The sequence below is a fragment of the Primulina eburnea genome, chromosome 10, assembly GCF_022965805.1.
Source record: "Primulina eburnea isolate SZY01 chromosome 10, ASM2296580v1, whole genome shotgun sequence".
Classification (NCBI taxonomy): Eukaryota; Viridiplantae; Streptophyta; class Magnoliopsida; order Lamiales; family Gesneriaceae; genus Primulina; species Primulina eburnea.
The window spans coordinates 4,939,326-4,960,601 of NC_133110.1; the positions used below are offsets into that span (position 1 = coordinate 4,939,326).

Sequence of the window (21,276 nt, forward strand, 5' to 3'; positions counted from 1 at the left end):
AAGCAATGTGGTGGACAATCCGATGACACCAAACTTTATAGTTTCTTATAAGCATATCTATGAATAAAGAATTGGTGGATCAAATGATAGAAATTGTACTGTGACAGCATTGCAAAATTCAATTTCTACTTATTTTTTCGTTAATTGGTTTTATTTCTATTTTTTAAAATTGACAATTGCGGTCGTATATAAGTTGTGGGATATTTGTTTATGCTAAGAAAACAATCGAAACATAATGTTAATACTATTATAAAGTTAAAAAAAATTATATTTTTGGAAAAAAAGGGAACACTCGATGCTACAACACTATCACTCATGGATCCTTGCAAAAATTGTAAAAACTATTTCAGTTTCTAGTAGAAATTTTTTCCAAGAGAAACAAAAAAGAGAATTAAAGATCTATTTTGGAGGAAATGATCGTGCTGATTCCTCCCCCTTGTAACCGCTGACTTGCTCGGTTTTCCCATGTGATTGTATATCAGGGCCAACAACAAATACCTCGACCAGTTCAGGTTCAAGGGAGGGTGATCGAGGGGACCCAGACTTTAGATCTCTTCTCTATGGCAGGAGGTTTCTTTCATGTCAAGAGTGTGTGTGTTGGGGCGAGGAAGGTAATCAAAAAAGATAGAAGATGAGACTCTATCAAATTGCGCAAAATTTCACGAACCTAAATTTGAATTCAACTAAACAATTGAAGTCAAATGGAGTTTAAAGATCTCAGAAAAAAGATTTTCAAGCTTGGGCTCGCAAACTCTTAGCTTAAGCTTATGAACTCATATCGTTGGATCATTTCATGTTTTTATTGTATCAACTAGTTTAAATTCAAGAAATTTGCACATCTGTTGAGCATCTACACCATTAATATACTTATTTATACAGCACACGTCAAGATTTTAGCTTGTATCTTCTCATTTAACACTATAGGTGCCAAAGAATAAGCAAGAATGAAATAATGTTCAACCATCAAAGGCGATCGTAATTTACGTGACTATGAGCTTCATGAGAACTAGAGCTGCGCAAATAAAATATCATTCCATGTATCTGGAATACCAGGCAAGCACCAATGCAAACAATCCTGCATCCCAGTTGTCGGTCTAATGCTGTAACGAGATATGTGACCTTCGTCTCTCAGCTGGGATAGAGCCGTGATGTCCAGAAGCTTAACTCTGGTTCCATTAACTGCCCCTGCTGCAATACCATCACTGGAATAATCTTGTACAACCTCCTTTCCATGCGAAAGTGGAGTGATATTGTCACAAGTTCCCCCAGTGTTCCAGTCTCCATTGAAAAAATGCCTGGGTGATATAGAACGGAAAAATACTTTCAAACCTGGATATTTTGGGAGCTGTGTATTCACCCATTTGACAATACTATATACTGTAAATTTTTTCGCATCCATAATATCTGTGATTCCCGTGTTTGTGTTGATCTTGGGGATGCCCCCAACGTGCATGATCCAACGATTAGCCTTCAGCTTGTCTTTATTCCAATGGTGTCCAGTATTCAGAACAAGAACGTCAAATTTGTGAAGAAAATTATGCAAAAATGCTGGGGGTCGATCCAGATGCATCGCAATATCAGTGGTAGAGTTGGATGTGTCGATGGGTTCTAGGTCGCAGAGACTTGCTGACCAGTAGTAAAGGATGGTGGTATTTGTACTGGGGAATCGATAAACCCATCCATCTGGTCTGATGGCCCCACGGGCTTTTACAAGACCGTACTCGTACCCAACATTGAGAACATCGGGTCTTTTTTCACCACGTGTCACCATGCACATGAGCGACTGGAACTGTTGTCGACCTAGTGAGTCCCCGACAAAAGCCAGAGTTTTATTCCTCATTCTGTGTACAGGAGAAGAATTCAAGTATTATATCAACAAGTTAAAGAAATACAGCATGCAGCAAGTAAAACATTGATTTAGCTGTACACTAAAAATAGAAGATCTCCAAATGAAAAAATATTTAAAAAATTAAAATACCAGAGATTTATTTAAAAAGGACACAAAATTACATAGGTATAGATGATATTTTGCATATAAAAGGTTGTGTATTCCAATTAAAGCCAAATTCTGAAGGGCAACTAATGGATCAGGCTCACTTCAAAATTGTAGGACCAAACTAAAAGTATTGCAGGGTGAGTAATCTTACAGTCAGTTTTAATTCTTTAATTAACAGGTCAGAAGTACATAGATATAACTATGTTATTTAACCACTCAAAGAATGAACAACTTCAAGGTTCAGTATTTGATCTACACTGAAACTAAAAAGGGTGAAGAGAAATCCATACTCAATGTAAACTTTCATGATTTCAAGTTTCAGTTAACTGATACCCATCTACAGAAAGAATGAAAATATACCTCGTCAGGAACTTGGAAGCTGTGAACGGTTCAGCACTACATCCATTGGGTTGCCAGCGTAGTTTTTCATATTCAAAGTCTTTGCGTTGCATCAAGCGACAAGCCCACATTGGCGACAACCATTGCTTACAGTCAGAGCCAGAGTATAATGGCCAGCTATCGTCAAAGACCCATTTACCTTTGGCATAGTTATAATCTGAAAATTGTTAAAATGTCAGGAACCCGAATAGCTTTCCTACATAATATGGAACCCATGTGCCTCATGTTAAATAAAAAAATAAATCTTGCTCATGGTAGGAAATGAGAAAAAGAAAAAGACAAGGGAATGGGCCAACTTCATCTAGGAACTTTAGCATTTCAGCTTTTGTATGATGAGAAGTACCTAAGGTATACATTTCTTAGTGCACAACATACACAAGCACTCGAACCCCTTGTTCTAGAAATTTGTCTACAAACTTTTTTTGCAGAAGCAGAGAATAAGTTTCTGGTTTGCTTTCTTTTGAAAGATGATTCATAGTTTCAGGGGTCCTCTGATGTTACCAGGAAACTTTCTGTCTATTTCAACTACTCATTTTCTCTCGTAAATTGTCCAATTTATTATTTTTCCTCAAAATGGCTTTGGTCGTATTCTTTCTAAAACGCTGGAAAGATCTATACACCAACAGAAGAGAGTTAAAACTGTGAAATCTAGGAAAGTCAACATCTTTTTTCTGCAAGACCAACTTCAGAGCACATACCAACTATCCTTACAAGCCATGAAAGTCTGTCAGTTCATTAGAAATTTTTGGCATATTCAGATCTTGGATATAGACCGAAGCATTGAAGTTCAGTCATCCATCCAAATTACTGACAAGGGAATTCATCTGTCACCAGAAGACTTTCACTCTTTATCAGAATTATGGCAAAAGAGAGAGATGTTCCCCAGTGTGACATCGAAATGTCTGACAGATGAGATCACTTACAGTAAGATACTAAAAATTACCAAATTTTTGACTTTCTGCATGAGTTTTAATAAAGATTCGGATGAAGTTCGAAGGAGTAGAAGTATTCTAGGAAAGAACGTTTTCAAAACTTAAAAGACATGTTCTCTGATGTAAGATTTGATGACAGGAAAAGAAAGTATCGCTTACATCGTTTCAAACATTATTCTAGAAGCAGCATCACAAAGTTCTGCTGTTACAAGAAACAAAGTGGAGGAAACTCCATAAAATCTGAGTAAGGACCATAAAGTCTATGGTGAACACTGCAAAAAAACTGATCACTCAGGACAATTGCTCGAAATCACATGGGAAGCGAAAAGACTGGAAATCTCATAAAAAAAAATCTAACAAGTCAGTAAACTTGGCCAGGGAAAAAATGAGACAGTCTCCAGTTCGCTCTCCACTGGGTGGGATTACTTTGAAAAATGCTGTATAAATAAAAAATTTGGGTGGGATTACGTTGAAAAATGCTGTATAAATAAAAAAATCCATAGTTAATACCAGGCAAATCACTTCAAACTAAAATGCTCTAACCACTCATTCAGGTAATATAAGACATGCCTCGTCTGTTTACCCTTGCAATAATCCTCGAGATGGATGGTCATCAACAATGGCAAGTCAGATCATGTTATAGTTCAAAATTGCAATGGTGACGTAAAAGTAACTTAGGCAAATGGACAAAAAATGTAGCACATATGAAAAAAAGTAAAATTATTTATGCTGTGTTGTTTTAAATTAAATTTTGTTCTCTTTGATGTTTAAGTGATTCAAGACTAAGAAAGGATAAAATAGAAAGAGAAGACAAATGAAAACTGATATTTAGTAGCCAACATGCAAATATGCAATATAAGGAGAATCGCAGTCATTTAAAAAACACGTAGATCTTCACAATTTAATATTTTTACAAGTTCATCATGGTAAAAATTCACATTTAACAGTTGGGACGCATCATAGTCATTTAAAAGTGAAGCACCACAACTATTTCAGCTCTTACAAAAATCACTATCTCTAAAGTAGGAAGGATTATTGACTGTGAGAAAATTTTCACTCCTGGCACCAAATGAAATTATTGGAAACAGCTGATAAAATTACAATTTCTTCATTAATCCAGGAGTCAGGCCAAGGGGGAGTCGGGCAATTACTAGATTAAAATCTGAACAACAAAAAAACTGCAGATACAGAGTATACTGATGAGGTCTGACGAAAATCGTAACAATTTTTATCATCCAAAAATCATATTAAAAAAAAAGTTCAACAAAAAGTGACATTAATTGAATGTGAATCGGATCAATATCATGAATAACGACAAACCTTGATCTAGTTGCGATATGCACATCTGGGTTGGAATTAGATAGGAGAGAAATGTGGTATTTGTCCATGCCAATACAAGCACCGTTGCCGAAACTAAACCAATGAGAACGAGGACGACCTGTGAAACCTTGATTCCACGAATGCCTTCCTTAATCATTAAGAACTTCCAGGAAACGTGCTTAAAATTATCCAAAATCAAAATTCTTGCATCTTTACAAGAATGACATCTGTAAAATATGGAAATCGTCAAAAGCATTCCACGATTATCATACTCGATGTTTCAATCCACTTCAACTTGAAAGTTCAATTTCTAGAAAATTTTATTACTCGAACATGTATAGAAAATTTCAAGCATAATAAATGCAGTAGCACAAGTAACGATCTCCGAGAAGGGACCTCGTACAAGGTAAAATACAATAATTTCATAAACAACAAACAAGAGGAAGAAACACCATGCCTGCCGTTGTCAGTATCAGTAGCCTCGAATCATCGAGTAACAAGTAATGCCCCTCCAGCTCAGTTCAATTTATCCCCAAAACATACTTCTGCTATTTAAGGCATGCACGGAATGAAATTACACGCCATACCTTCATTCACTTTAAATTAACCCAAACAATTCACGCAAAAAGACTCACACTCACAAAAATCAAAGATATCGCATTTGCTACCTACTCTCTGTTCATTCCAATCTCATGACATCGTGAAAAGAATTTGTTAAGTACGATAGATTACTCCACTACACTTGAATTCAACATATGCCAAGATCAAGAAAGCAAATTGAAACAAACGCATTCAACACAAATACACAATAGAAATTCGGGATCAAAACACACCTGGAAACAACATAAAATGCAAACAAACACAAAAGGGATTACCATAACAGTGGATTCATTAAACTCGGACGAATCAAATCCAAAGCAAACTCAGCATTCTGAGGCAACATTTCATAAGGCTGAGGAAAAATGAAGTCAAGCGATCAAAATGTGTCGGTGTGCTCGAAAGATTGCCATTCTATTGTAGCCGCGGCAGCTGGGAGATCGGCCATGTGTACGGCTGAGAAAAGGAAAGGGTCGGAATCAAAACAGATCTAGGAGCCGACATTAATGTCAACCCTTATACGATCTATAAATATATAACTTAAATTTTAAAATTATTATTTTTTATTAAAATTAAATCAAATCAACTTATTTTACGAATTTGGATTCTCTTGTTTAACTGAAAACACAACACGCTCTTTTTACACGAAAAGATCAACCGATTATCTAGTTTTGTCTCTAATCATCAAAGTGCAAAACATCATTTGATGTGTTTCTACTACATCAAATGATCAAAATATCTCATTTTACATGTCTTCGCACCGATTCAATATGTGTAAATTTGGAGACACTGAAAAGTATTAACAATATTTTGTAATAATTTTAGAAGTGATGATCAAAATTAAAGGCATGTTCAACTAATTTCAATTTAGAAAAGAGACAATAATAGATTATACTTTTAGGAAATATTATATTAATTAATTTTTATAAATCATTTATATGATATAAATGGTGTATTTTATGTAACAGAAAATAAATTTTATTGAGTCATCAAATTAAAAATATATCATATTACTCCAAACTAAAATTTTTTAAAAAAATATTAGCTAATAAAAATTAATATGTGTGTGTATTATATACATTTATTTTACTATTTAATTAAAGTTAAAGATTTTTATACCAACAAGTTTTATGTAATTAATTGTATTCAAAATCCTCAATTTTTAAATCCAAACATGAATCTCTTCTAAATGGAGCAAATGTACTTGAATTTTAAAGATTATATATGCTTAAATTTGAGAATACTAGCGCATAAAACTATTGATTTTACTTTTTTTTTTTTTTACATTTTTGTTTGGGTGTTATTACGCTACGAATCATTATATTTTGGCATCTGAGCAAACAATCAATAAATTTTCATCCCAATTTTTGCATTCACATATGTTTTCGGATGAAATTGGGAATAAAGCATTTAAAATCTGAAAAATATATATGATATTTCATAACTAAATATTTAAAATCAGACACTAATATATGATTTTTTTATTATTCAAACATGTATAAAAAATTTATATAAATGACAAGTCTTTTTCGGATGAAAATTCAATACAAAACCTTGAAAATGTTATATTAATATACTTTATTTGAGTACTAAATATTTTAGATATGACAATAATATATGATTTTTTAGTACTCAAACATGTATAACAAATTTAGTATTAATGACACATGTTTTTTCGGATGAAAATTGGTACAAATATTGAATATGTGATACTAATATATGATATTTCAGTATAGAATCTTCCAAATCGGATATTAATATGTGATATTTGTGCACACAAATAAGTGTAGTAAATATTGAAGTAAGTACAATTTTTTTTTAAATCAGAGATAAATGTTCAATCCAATAAATATTGAAAACACATCTAACTATATATATATAAAAAAATCTTCCTTTGTATATTATTACTTTTAATCTTTAATAAAAAGATGGATATCTATGTCCTTTTAACACCATTGTCATTTCATAATAATATAATTTTATTGTGCATACAAAAATTTCTTCAAAATATTTTATGGATTAGTTTTTTTAATATATCGGGTAAACTTACCCATATAAAAAATATATATGATATTATATTTTATATAAATTTTTTTTTATCACAAGTATAAATAATATCAAATGTGAAACTGTTTTATAAGATAAATACTCTTTATATTGTTATTTATTAAATAATAATAATAATAATAGGTCGACATGTTCAAGTGCATTAAACGTGGCAGGAAAAGGAATGCAGCCAACTGGCGTATGGTCGGAATTCCACCAATTGTGATTTTATATTTTATTTTTTTTGGTATTTTGTGATTGATTTGGAGATGATATTTCTGCACGTAAAAAGCTTTTAAATACCAACTCCTTGTATATTTTTAAGTTGAAGAAAACCTGAAAATCAATCTCACACCAAAGTAATAGCGATTTCAAAGTTTATTTTATCTTATCTATGTGAGCATTGTCCCCATAAATATGATAAGACGAATGTCCAAGATTTGTCCATGCATATGTAGGACCCGCATTTTTTTTTTGAAATTGTATGTGTGACAAGATATTATCCGTTGAAATGAAGCGATGGTAGTGTCCACATAGGTAGGATCTCATAAACCCGATTTCAATAATACGAATATATTAGAATGTATAGTTAGATAATATTTAAGATATTTGATAACTAAAGCTATATTAATAATGCACATTTTTTCTGGTTTCATAACTTACAAAGTCTAAAATTTAAACATATTCGCGAATCTTTATCTGTGAGACATGTCAATCCTACCGATATTCACAATTAAAAGTAATACTTTTTAATGGATGACTCAAATAAGATATCTGTCTCAAAAAATACGACCCATTAGATGGTCAGACACAAGTTTTTATCAATGTAGATTTAGGATAAAATTTATGACATTTCAAACTCCGAAATCAGATATAAAACCGTCTGCTAGATGAGGTAAATGTGTCTGACGGTTTATAACATAAAAGGAAAAATAAGTTGATTGTTAAGAAATAAAAGATGTAATAATTATTTTTTAGGTTATTTTGTCTTTTGAAGTTTTGTTTTTTAATATAATAAATATATACACAGAAGCGACTAAATCGAAATCAAAGTTGGCATCGAAATCATGCATGGATCGAAGCTCAGAGGAAAGACAAGTCCAAATAAAATGTGTCCTATTTTAGTTGTCGTCGTCATCAAATCATTATATCTTAATATATTTTATCTGTAAGGTTAAGAATAAAAAGATTCCACGTGGCACACTTCAGTGTTCTCCAAAATTTCTTGGGCTTCTCTTGTCGATTAAGGAACCAGCTGTCGGATTTCATGCATCGTATACATAACATGATTATTTTCCTGACGCGCTTGTACGCTAGGAATAATTTTTATATTTTTATTTTTTTGAGCGTGGGTTAAATTCAATCCGTAGCGTGAAAATGATTTTCCATTATATATACGCGTTGTCGTAGCAAAACTTCTCTGAAATTTCTACGACTTTCAGTCTCAGGTACACCCCAGCGACCCCTTTTCGTAGATTTTTGTTTCTAAACTGTGATATTTGGTGGGAATTTAATGAAAATTTCCGATCCTTGAATTGCCAAAGTTTTTTTCTGTGTGTTCTTGTCAATTATTGGCTGTTAGATCACAGTCTAAGTTGAACGAGTTGGAAACAAATGGAATTTCCGAGTCGTATTTATTGTCGTAAGCGCTCGAAATTTCGTGGAATTTTCAATTGGATTTGTGTTTTGGTTTTGTTTTGTATGTTCGCTGGTCAAGAACATATTTTTCAGAGTCTTTTCTCGAAGAATCCTTCTAAAAATCTTGACCAAAATTCCCACTTGAAAAAGGAATTTCTTGAAACCTCTGTGTTTCGGAGGAAAGTGTTCGAGCAAAACCTTGATTTATCCAGGGAAAATGGTACCCAAAACAGGGAGTCTGAGAATTCAAATTTCATACTGGGAAGTGGATACCCGACAACGTGCTCTGGAATTTATCAGCACGACGGGTTATGATACCAAATGTGAATACTTGAGAAGCAACCCCGAATGTAACGCCGGTGGATTTATTGGTTACCTCGAGTTCTTTTACTGTGACTGTGAAAAATTCAAGGCTTTGGGATATGTGGTTCTTGTGATTTGGTTGCTTGTTTTATTTTATGTACTCGGGAATACAGCGACTGATTACTTCTGTTGTTCCCTGGAAATACTTTCCAATCTGTTGAGGTTACCCCCCACCGTTTCAGGGGTGACTCTGCTTCCTTTAGGGAATGGTGCTCCTGATGTGTTTGCTAGTATTGCTTCGTTCGTGGGTCGGGATTCTGGCGATGTGGGTCTGAACAGTGTGTTGGGTGCAGCTGTTTTTGTTACTTGTGTTGTTGTGGGGGCATGTGTCATTTAGCACAGCCGGGAAAACTGTGCGTATTGATAAGAAGTGCTTCTTTCGGGATGTGGGGTTCTATATTTTTACTCTCCTGTCGCTTCTATGTATTTTGCTGGTTGGTAAGGTGAGTGTCGGAGGTGCCATTGCGTTCGTTTCGATATACTTGGTTTATGGCCTGTTTGTTGCTGCTAAGGAGATATTGAGAAAGCATGGTAGTAGGCTGAAGTTGGGGTCGGTTGTCCATTTGTTACCTGTTACGGGAAGTGCTTTGTCTTGTGAAAATGCTGAGGATGAATCTGTTTATGCTTCACTGCTTCAGTCCGATTCGGAGGGGAGTGTGCCTCATCTCAAGTCTCACATTCCTCATTGTGTATGGACTTCAAATGAGACTACGAGTAAAGATGATCATCAGAAGAAATTGTGGGGTTGGAGTGAGGAAGATTCAGGTAATGATCAGTCGTTGTTTTCTTGTTCTAAGTTGTGGTCGTTGCTAGAGTTTCCTTTAATGCTCCCTAGGCGGCTGACGATACCCATAGTCGAGGAGGAGCGGTGGTCGAAGTTTTACGCTGTGGCTAGTGCCTTTTTTGCACCTGTGGTACTGGCAGTCCTTTGGAACACTCAAGGCGATTCGGGTCATCTAGCTAAAGGAATTAAATATTTTGTCGGTTTTGTTGTTGGTGGTGTACTTGGAGTCCTGGCACTATTATACACGAAAACCGAACACCCACCTCAAAAGTTCTTACTTCCTTGGGTTCTGGGTGGATTTTTTATGAGCATAATCTGGTTCTATGTGATTGCCAACGAGCTCGTTGCACTGCTTGTGGCATTTGGTGTTATCCTAGGAATCAAATCAACTCTTCTCGCGCTTACTATCTTGGCATGGGGAAACTCGTTGGGCGATCTCATGGCTAATGTCGCCATGTCGATGAATGGTGGAGATGGTGTGCAGGTCGCTATTTCAGGATGCTTTGCAGGACCTATGTTCAACACGCTTGTAGGTCTGGGCCTTTCTTTACTCATTGGAGCTTGGTCCAAAAAGCCATCCGTGTACATCATTCCACGAGACGTCACCTTATATTACACTCTCGGGTTTCTAATGTTGGGGCTCGTTTGGTCCCTCGTTATGTTGCCACGAAATGGTATGCGGCCTGGAAAATTATTGGGAGCCGGCCTGATGATCATTTACTTGTGCTTCTTAACTCTTAGAGCAAGCATTGCTATCAGTGATGGAATGCTCAATGGTTCGAGCTAGCGATTACAATCGCGGCATTGTGTGATTGCATAGAGCAAGCCAGGATGACTATAACTTAGTTAATCAACTGTTTCTCCTTATGTTGTATGACTGTGAAAACTTGTACAAATACGGTACTCGGAAGCTCCATTATTAGTTGTATCTAATGCAAGTTTCTGCAACTTATGCGTGTTGTTATCACGAATCCGACTTGGTTCTTCATATCTGTCTGGAGTTTTTGGCCCCTATCCGATCAAGATTTTGAACTCACAAAACGATGTCATTGAATTTTAATTAAAAAAATACAGGACATGGAGTAGAAATGGACTTATTCCACATGTTGGCATCGATTGGTATGGTTGCTACAGATGATGGAGAATATTTCACATTATCTTCTAAACGTGATATGTGAAAAAATATATTACAAAACATTATCTTTATCTTATCACTCTGCCACATATCGTTAAATTTTATTATTTGATAAATCCACCGAATGAATGACTTTCTTCGCTTAGCAATCAGAGAGATGTGGGCAGCATTGAATCCACCGACAAGGTTTTGGTCGTATGTTGAAGGCGAACACCTTTATCCCAACTTTGGCCGATGTGACAAACTCCCGTATTTTTGTTTTCAAGTGAGATGACAACGATATCACAAATAAAAAAAAAAAAAAACAAGTTATATGAACAAAAAAATAAATTTTCATAAAAAATGTTATGTCCTATTTCTCTATAATATAATAAAGAAATGCCCGTAGATTCGAAATCGATTGATTAACCAATTAATTAGAGATCGAATTAACAAATGGAATCGAATTTACTTGTAAGTTGGGGTTTATTATAACAAAATCTTATCGGTGGGTCCGTGTTCAACGCCAGAGAACCTGGTTCCCATTGTTTGTGGGGCACGGATCATGCTTCTTTCAGCTTTAACGTACGCATCCATCCATTCAACTTTATCCGCCCAAATAATTATTTAATACGACAAACACAAAAAATATATCATAAATATTTATTATAATTAAATCGTGATATTTTGTTATTATATCATAACATTTTACTGTTATCTCATAAAAATTTGGTACTAAATTTATTATAAGATTTTTATAAATTGAATTTTTGAATTGAATTTTTTACATCGTAAGAATTATTGTATATATTTGATTTTACATGTAACATTACTTATAATTCCCTACGTTGAGTCGTGACTTGTTGGCGATTTTATTCTCTGATTTGGATTTTTATCCCGTCAGACTTTCATATTATATCATGACAACAGAAAAGTGATAATTTTTGTAGATTTGCGAAATTAACATCAGAAAACGTTATATAGAACAATAGAATATAGAGTGGGTCTAATGTGAGACCGTCTCACGGATCATAATCTGTGAGACGGGTCAACCATATCCATATTTACAATAAAAAGTAATACTCTTAACATAAAAAAACAATACTTTTTCATGGGTGACCCAAATAAGAGATCCGGCTCACAAATACGACCCGTGAAACCGTCTCATACAAGTTTTTGCCTAGAATATATTGTGATCTTCATCCACTGTAATAAGAGTATGTCTCTTGTGAGACGGTCTCACGAATCTTTATCTGTGAGACAGATCAACCCTATCAATACTCACAATAAAAAAGAATACTCTTAGAATAAAAGGTAATATTTTTTCATAGATGACCCAAATAAGAATATGTTTCACAAAATATAACTTGTGAGACCATCTCACACAAATTTTTGTCATATAATAATTACCCTACCGTCAATGTGCGCGCTTAAAAGTTAAAATGTGTTTTATAAAAATATAGAACAATAGAATCGATTGTGTGATCTATGGTGGAATTTTTTTGTTTTGAATGATTTTGAATGAGGGAAAAAAAGATAGACTATTATTGAGTTAAATGATTGGCGAATTATGATAAGTTATCACAAAAACATAAAATTAAGTATGGAAAAAGAACAGCAAATTAAGAACATTTTTGGAATATTAAAAAAGACTTCACCAAAAACAGTTTCAATTGAGTTGCCAATCATATTTATGTTGTAATGATAAATTTTCATACGAAATATCTATAATTGATAGGTAATTACCAAATAAATTATATATTGAGTTATTAACAATACAACATCTTCGGTAATCACTCCCCTTCAAGAACTCTTACAACTCCCAAGCAGGGAAATTTGATTTCAGAATGCAATAGTCGACATTGATTTTACTGTAGACATTTTTAAAGAGAATGAGGTAATACGCAACCACAATTTGTCCACTACATTTTGATTTCAAGGATGGAATCAAGTTTTTTTTTTATATTTTTTCATCGTGAGATTGATCGATTCGATCTATATTTGTAAAATAAAAAATAGTACTTTTGATAATATGAAAAATAATATTTTTCATAATTCGGATCAAATCTGGAATTTGTATCACAAATTTGACTTACGATAATAAAAAATAATATTTTTGACATGAAAAGTAATTTTTTCAAAGGTGACTGAAATAAGATATTTGTCTGATGAAATTAACCCGTGCAATCGTTTCATGAGAGTTTTTGTTTTAGAGTAGGTCTCATGTGAGACCGTCTCACGGATCCTAATATGTGACACAGGTCAACCCTACCCATATACACAATAAAAAGTAACTCTTAACATAAAAAATAATATTTTTTCATGGATTACCCAAATAAAAGATCCGTCTCACAAAAACCACCCGTGAAACCGTCTCACACAAGTATTGCCTTTGTTTTAATGTATAGAGATAAATTTGTAGAATATATCAATATGAATGATAATGGAATAGATGAATTGCTACTATAAATTAGGGGTGGAGAAAAATACCGTATTTTCGGTATATCGAGATTACCATACCGAAAAATATCGAATTTTTTGGTATACCGAAATTTTTGATATACCGAAATTTTCGGTACGATATGGAATTTAAAATTTTCGGTATATACCGAAATACCGAAATAATATATATAATATTTTTAAATAATAAAGTTAAATTTTTAAAAAAATATAAGGTATTTTATTTGGTATAAAACAATATATATCGATACCGTACCAAAATAAAGAATTTAACTTCTGTTCGAACTCATAATGTTTGAATAGTCCAAATCAAAGTTCAGTGAAACAACTCGACTCATAGTTGATAATTTAAACTGTTGAGAAGTCTTATCTATGTAGCATAACCTTACAGCTAGCTAGAGAACTGGATACTGAGCTTCGACTTGTTGAAAATCTGACAAGCTTCAGAATTCACAGGATCTCACACATTGTTGCAAATATAACAGATAAAGAAGTCGCACATGTTGTGGTTGAATTTTATTGGTGTTCATTGATCTCTTGGATCTTCAGACACATGTTGCAGTTGGTATTTATTGCCTTGATGGATTTGTTTTTATATATCTTTCCTGGTCTCTTTGATTGTCTTGATGGATTTATTTAGTATTGGTAATCACTGACCTTGAAATTACAAGAAAATGAATTTTTTTACAATATTTTCGGTATGACGGTATTTTACCGATACCGTACTGACTTTTCGGTATAATGAATTATAACGATATCATTTTTTTATATCGATATTTTAGATACGATATATAATATCCAATATTTCGATATGATATCGTACCGACCACCTCTACTATAAATTATGCTAGAATTGTGTTTCCAATACCAGATGGTACGACATACGTTGAGAAATGGTAGGAGCATCATAAAGTAGATGGATAAAACATTTAGGTATCGTCTCGTGTAGATGATTGGCATGGAATCGATTTTTTTTTATCACTCCTTCTCTCATGTTCGGTTGATGTATAGCCAACCAGTGATAAATAATAAAGCCTTTTTTTTTAAAAAAAAGATGATTAAATAAATACGAGAGAAATAAAAAAAAAAAACGAGAGGAACTATTTATTTATCATATGGCGCTCAAGCTAGTGACTACTCGAAAAGAGTGCATAGATAAGATCATAGGAGAGCTTGAATAGCCAAATAAAAACTTACCTCGTAAATAAAATAGTATTATCTATTTATACATCTATTTTTTTATCGTTACATCTATATATCATATATCAGTAACCAACGTATATGTTTCAAGTGTTAGATTTGATGATTAAATAATTCAGGAGTAAAATATTGAAAAACAATCAAACAACTCTTATGATATTTACAGAAGGGATTATATGTTCATATATCAGACGTTAGATCCGTTCGAGATCATTTGCTATACCAATTTTGATTTTATGGGATGTCAAGATAGTATGAAAAATTACATTGCACTATATTTATTTGCTGACATAACGTTTTGTCTAATGAAAGAGTGCTAAAATGTTATTTATTATAGCTTCATTTATCATGACAGTATATTTTATAACTTGTTATGTTGCGTCCAATCAAGTTTCTAGTTGTTAAAGGAATAATTCAGAGCGAATAATTGTTTATAAATCACTTCGGTACAAACTCCATAATTGTGGATCAAATTATTAATGGACTATCACCCAAAAGATTTTTGTGCACATTATTTGTATATGTATTTGGTCAATTAAAGATATTCAGCTTCAGTGAGAGTTTGTAATTTTAATGGTTTTATAGACATGTTCAGTAATTCGATTTATGATTATGTAGATTTATTTTCTGCAGAAATAAATTTCAAGCTAAGTTACACTCTGGTCATGGCTAAAGTTTGATTTCAATAAGGTTTAAGAAGGACCAGCTGGAAATAGGCATGTAATGATCATGTTGCATGCAATTTATATGATATACATTAACTTCATAATCTATGTCATTCGGTTGTGTTGGCTATGTGGTCTTTGATGAGTCTAGTTACCATGAGTGCAGCGAATGTCACGCCCCGAAACCGGGGTTAGTCGACATCGGCGTTGTTCATCAATCACACAATCGAAAAACAACCAGCCTCGTAGCATAGAATAAACCGAAACCAGTTTATTTCATAAATTCATAAAAATTGAACATTGTCTTTACAACTGAAAAATAAATAAATGCGGAAACGTTTTTACATGAAAAATTAAACTGCTAAAATTCGAAAAAAATAAGAACATGGCTAATACTAATTTCGAAATCACCATCCCCAGAATTGTTCCGACTCTTCTTCCTCAACCTGTTCTTCTGATTTATCTGGGAATGTTGTAAGGGGTGAGTATTTTGGGTACTTAGCAAGTGGGGGCCGTTCGAGTACACAACAACATGCATATAAAATTTCGAAATACACACACCATGCATAATTTGACTCATACCACATTCGTATCATTGACCTGACACTGAGATTCCTCTACTTTCGATGGTTTACTGAATTCAGTCCCTAATTTTTATTTTACTAAGGGGACGAGGCCGAATCGGTTATATCCCCACCGTATGAGGGTCATATCATAGTTGGGATTCCCTCCCATATCAAGTCGAATCCTCACAGTGTCAACATAAAACCCATGCAGAAATCATAACCAGAAGGGGTAGAAGAGAATTGTACTCGACCGAAATTTAACAAAACCGAAAAATTCATGCACCAAAAATACACAATTTAAAACAAGCCCAATTACCTTAATCTGGTAGAAAAAAAAACGTGAAAGGGTAGATGGTTGCACAGGAAATTTCGAAAATTTCCTTCTTCGGCGGCTGGACGGCAGCGCTTCGCTTCTCGGCTGAGCAAAACTCGAAAGTACCTAGGGGACTAGGGAGGGAGAACTCGAAAATTTGCTGTAGAAAATGGTGTGAATTTTCGAGGTATAGGCCCTCCTATTTATAGGGGTTGGCTGCTATCTCGATCGAGTTTATCCGCGCGTTTGAATTTGAATCGAATCTTTATCGAGAATCGTGATATAATCGTGATAACGGGTGATATTCTAATCTTTCATCTCAATCAAATTTCGAAATTATCTAATAAATACACGATATTATTTTCAAGTTTTTGAGTTCAAAATGTTGTACACGATAGAATTATCCAGTCTAAAATTACAAACACTATCGCGATAAAATCAAATCTTGGATTTTACAGCGAAGACACTTTGATCCTATATTGATGTGATTGATGGACTGTATTGATTATAGATACATTCGGAATAATAACATTTTTGAGCTCATAAAGTTATTTTTCCACGAACATAATTATAAGGTTACACATATAGCTAGGGGTGAGCAACGGTTTGTTTGGTCCGGTTTTACTCTACAACGGTTCGGTTTTTCGGTTTCAGTTTTGAATATCTCTAGTCCAAAACCGAACTATTTTATTACGGTTCAATTCGGTTTTTTTGTAGTACGGTTCAGTTTATATGGCCGGTTATATACGCTTAGCTAAAATTTGTTACGAAATAAAATTATTAGTCACTTTATGCCTTTAAAATTTAAATCATAGTATTTTTCAAACATTTAATGTGTGGGATTTAATTTTTTATATAAAAAATTAAAGAAATATATACATAAAAGAAAAGAAAACATCATTTGGTGAGTGATGAGAAAGAAGAAAAAACGATCAGATTGAAAATTGAGAGTTAATGATATTAAGTTTTAAAATCTTAATAGACTCATTATACATAAAAAGTCTTATACTTAACAATAATATGACCCTTTATACATAAAAACCTTATACTTAACAATAAAATGGCCGGTTCGGTTTTTTCGGTTTTTCCAGGGATTAAAACCGAAAACGAAACTGAAAAACCGAATTTCATAAATTTTAAAACCATAACCGACCGAAAAATCGATAAAACCAAACCATTTAAACCGAATTATTCGGTTCGGTCGGTTTTTTCGGTTTTTCGGATTTTATGCCCACCCCTACATATAGCCCAAGTGAGCGATTGTTGGATCAATTTTATTTTTATGAGTTATATGTAAATAATTATGCATTGCAGGTTGTCTATTAAGTTAAGCTAAAATAAAATGATCAACTAATGTTTCGAGTTATTGGACTTTAATATATATATGTCATAAGTCTTAAATGTATAGATGCATAAATGTAGTTTTGTTTTTATGATGAGCTAAAACAGGATATTAGAAGGCAACAATAAATGACAAAAACTTGTGTGAGACGGTCTCACGGGTCGTATTTGTGAGACGGATCTCTTATTTGGGTCACTCATGAAAAAGTATTACTTTTTATGCTAAGAGTATTACTTTTTATTGTGAATATGAGTAGGGTTGACACGTCTCACAGATTATGATCCGTGAGAGGGTCTCACATGAGACTCACTCATGATAAATATTATCTATATATGGTCATGGTCCACATATTGAGGTTTATCACATTCCATATTCTCTCCCCCGTTAAGAAAATAGTTTGGTAGAAAAAAAAAACTAAAGGATTTATCTCAAGGAAAAAACGAGTAGATCTGAAAGATCAAGACACGTTCTAAAAAATACAAGATTTCATGCGATAAATATACATCGAAGTTTGACTATTTTAAACACAATCATAATTAAAAACTTGCCTAATTATTTTGAATATCACATGTATAGATTCAACAACTAAAATTAAATTCCAAGTTCAGAATACATCAAAATCAATCACTTCAATTAACTAATATTCCAAAAGAAGCCCAAGAAATCGAAATTGTTGTATGTCTGTCTCAATTAAGAAGACTCAAATCCAATCTTTTCCCGTGCTAGGAATTTCAATATGGTCAAAGTCAATTGATAATCCAACATTTCAGCATCTGGTGGATCCATCGTATATGTAATCCAGAACCGCAATCATTCCGAAAACAAAGGCTTGATCAATTCCAGCCTTTATTCTTACATGGTACAAATCCCTGCTTGACATCACCTGCTCCACCTCTTCCCTAACACCAATCTACATGCCATAAACAAGAATTTCTCACTGTAATTACTGAAAAATAAACAAATTTGCAAAGATGCAATGAAAAGAGAAGAAAATCGCGGGTTATATATTATTCTCTTCGACGAATATTATGATTGTATACCTGTGCTATTACATCTCCGTAGGAATTGACAATGGTGCAAGACCTTCGCTGGAAATCACCCATGATTTCAAGGTTTCTGTAAGTGCCGAACTCCGTTGATTCAGCGGAGATCCTGATGGGAGTGTTGCTCGAAAGACATGAATTTGGTTCTTTTAAGGTGAAGACAAGCTTGTCTGATCCCAAGAAGTCACGAGTGAAGCCTTTCCATTGTCTTGTGAAGCTTAGTGCTTCGATGATTGCTCCCTGTAACATCCAAATTATCACCAAAAAACAAAGAAGAAACTTCTCTTTTGTATCAATCTTGATCACTCAACCTTCTAATCATATGAATTCAAACATGGATCAGATTACAATATCAACAAAAATGTGCTTACATGCCTTTCTCCTGACAAGTAGCAAATCATTTCCCTCCCCATCCTTAAGAATCATCTCTTCTTTCTTGCCAAGAATCCCACATCCATCCACTTTAAAAACAACCCTTTGGCCACAATCCGCCACCACGAATCCACCACCATTCGGCACATTCGGCCGCCTCCTAACCGCACAAACTACCTCATCAGGCGAACAATACACCTTGCTCACTATTGGCATCATCATTCCTCCACCTGGCTTAGAAGCCATTGATTGGTCTCTTGTACTCAACAACTTGAACATATATAATTAATATTCCGTCAATATTTAGTGTATTATCGCTTAAAAGAACAATCCAATTTATAGACTATGCAAATTGTTGTAAAGTGCTTTGTAATTATTGTGTGTTTCTTATGAATTCAAAAGTTTGGCAAGCTTTTCTTGATAATGGCAAACACAAACTAAAAACAAATGTGTAATCTGGTGTGAATAGGGGCAGATTCAAAGGACTTGGTTTTAAAAAATTTCACTATGATATTATTGAATTGCGGCCTTCTGACGTAATTCAAAAAGAGCTCACGAGCTTTTGAAATATGGCTGCCTAAGAGGTTTTAGGGGGAATATTTGAAGTATATTAAATCTTCGGTTGTTATAAACACAGGGTTAATTGGGACACTAAATTTCTTGAGTTAGGCTTCGAATTTAATGAATTGATTTTCACTTTAAGGTAACTTTTCCAAATTGATCTAAAAAAATTATATAAACCTTCACGAGTGCTAAAACTCGCATTAATTAATGTCATATACCAACTTCAATTTGAACCGGCGAATCTGGGGGTTGATTCAATCCTACATGTAGGGGTACTACACACATGATAGAATCAAGCGACTAAATTTAGCCACACATACACGAGATCCACTAATTTTTTTATGTGTGTGAATCTTGTCCATCCAAATCATGTGAAGGCGGTGTCCCCTTAGATAGCATCGACTTATCCGAATCTGGGATATTTTCCACATTCATAGGAGTTCGTCTATGTTTTTGCTTTACGGCGCGACCATAAAGATATTATCATAACAGTTGATGCAGTAATCCATGTTTCGTCGTATTAACATTATTATTGTAATTTGGTAAAATGCATGAATGAGTCAACCACTCATTTAACTTATATATAATATAATCTCCTCTAATAAAAAATTATGGAAAATTATCCAAAGGATTACATTTTACAAAATTTCATAACCGAAAAACCCAAATAAAAAAGGTCTTATTCTAAAAGAACCTATTTCAATTCTTTTTAATTTCAAAAATATTATTTGATTGAATTTTAATTTTCTTTCCTAAATCATCCTCGTCCTTTAATGTATCAACCATTGGAATATATTATAAAAATAATAAATGTACTATTGTTTAAATATTTAAAAATAAAATTTAAGTTAATGTTCATAATCATCACTAAATATATTCAAGTTTTAAAAAAAAGAGTTAGTCTCATGTGAGACCGTCTCACGGATCTTAATCCGTGAGACGGGTCAACCCTACCCATATTCACAATAAAAAGTAATACTCTTAGCATAAAAAGTAATACTTTTTTATAGATGACCCAAATAAAAGATCCGTCTCACAAATACGACCCGTGAAACCGTCTCATACAAGTTTTTGCCTAAAAAAAAAAACTATTTATATTTGGATAAAATTTACATTAAACATAGAAAACTAAGATGTCTAGAATTTCACTACCCCGAGACTTCATTTCAAACTTTAGATCTCGATTTTAGATGAACTATAAGTCAAGAGTTCGTATAATGAGTTTTAATCTATACTATTATATTAAGTGTGAGTGCTTAGAATAACTACCTTTGAGGACACCAAAATATTTAATCTCATAATTACCCTTACTTACCATACTTAAAATTTTTTCAAGTCACTCCATATTTTAAATAGAAAAAAATCAAAATAAAACTTCCTTTTTAAATCGAACAAATTTTCTAAATCGAAAATAATTTCGTGTTAATTATTTATTATTATTTAATCGAATTAAAAATCATAATAGCACATGCAATACATATGCATCTTTTACTAGTTAAGATAAAGATTTCATGAGCTTTTTATATGCGAAAAGTTCACAAGCGATTTCTTTTAGTAATTTA

The 21,276-nt window shown here is 33.3% G+C and overlaps 2 protein-coding genes and 1 pseudogene across 2 annotated transcripts; 1 reads left to right on the plus strand and 2 right to left on the minus strand.

The window, feature by feature from the left end:
• Positions 1-891: 891 nt before the first annotated feature.
• On the minus strand, positions 892-5,752 carry LOC140842703 (protein trichome birefringence-like 16). The gene is made up of 4 exons (XM_073210794.1): positions 5,523-5,752; positions 4,648-4,874; positions 2,357-2,552; positions 892-1,841 (listed from the first exon to the last, which is right to left on the minus strand). The coding sequence occupies exons 2-4, from the start codon at positions 4,802-4,804 to the stop codon at positions 1,007-1,009; spliced, it is 1,188 nt and encodes a 395-aa protein (XP_073066895.1). The 5' UTR covers positions 4,805-4,874; positions 5,523-5,752; the 3' UTR covers positions 892-1,006.
• Positions 5,753-8,517: 2,765 nt separating this feature from the next.
• LOC140842704 (cation/calcium exchanger 4-like) lies at positions 8,518-11,023 on the plus strand (annotated as a pseudogene).
• A 7,195-nt stretch (positions 11,024-18,218) lies between these two features.
• On the minus strand, positions 18,219-19,592 carry LOC140803754 (protein LURP-one-related 6-like). Its single transcript, XM_073159637.1, has 3 exons — positions 19,150-19,592; positions 18,776-19,014; positions 18,219-18,645 (listed from the first exon to the last, which is right to left on the minus strand). The coding sequence occupies exons 1-3, from the start codon at positions 19,427-19,429 to the stop codon at positions 18,502-18,504; spliced, it is 663 nt and encodes a 220-aa protein (XP_073015738.1). The 5' UTR covers positions 19,430-19,592; the 3' UTR covers positions 18,219-18,501.
• Between the last annotated feature and the right edge of the window lie 1,684 nt (positions 19,593-21,276).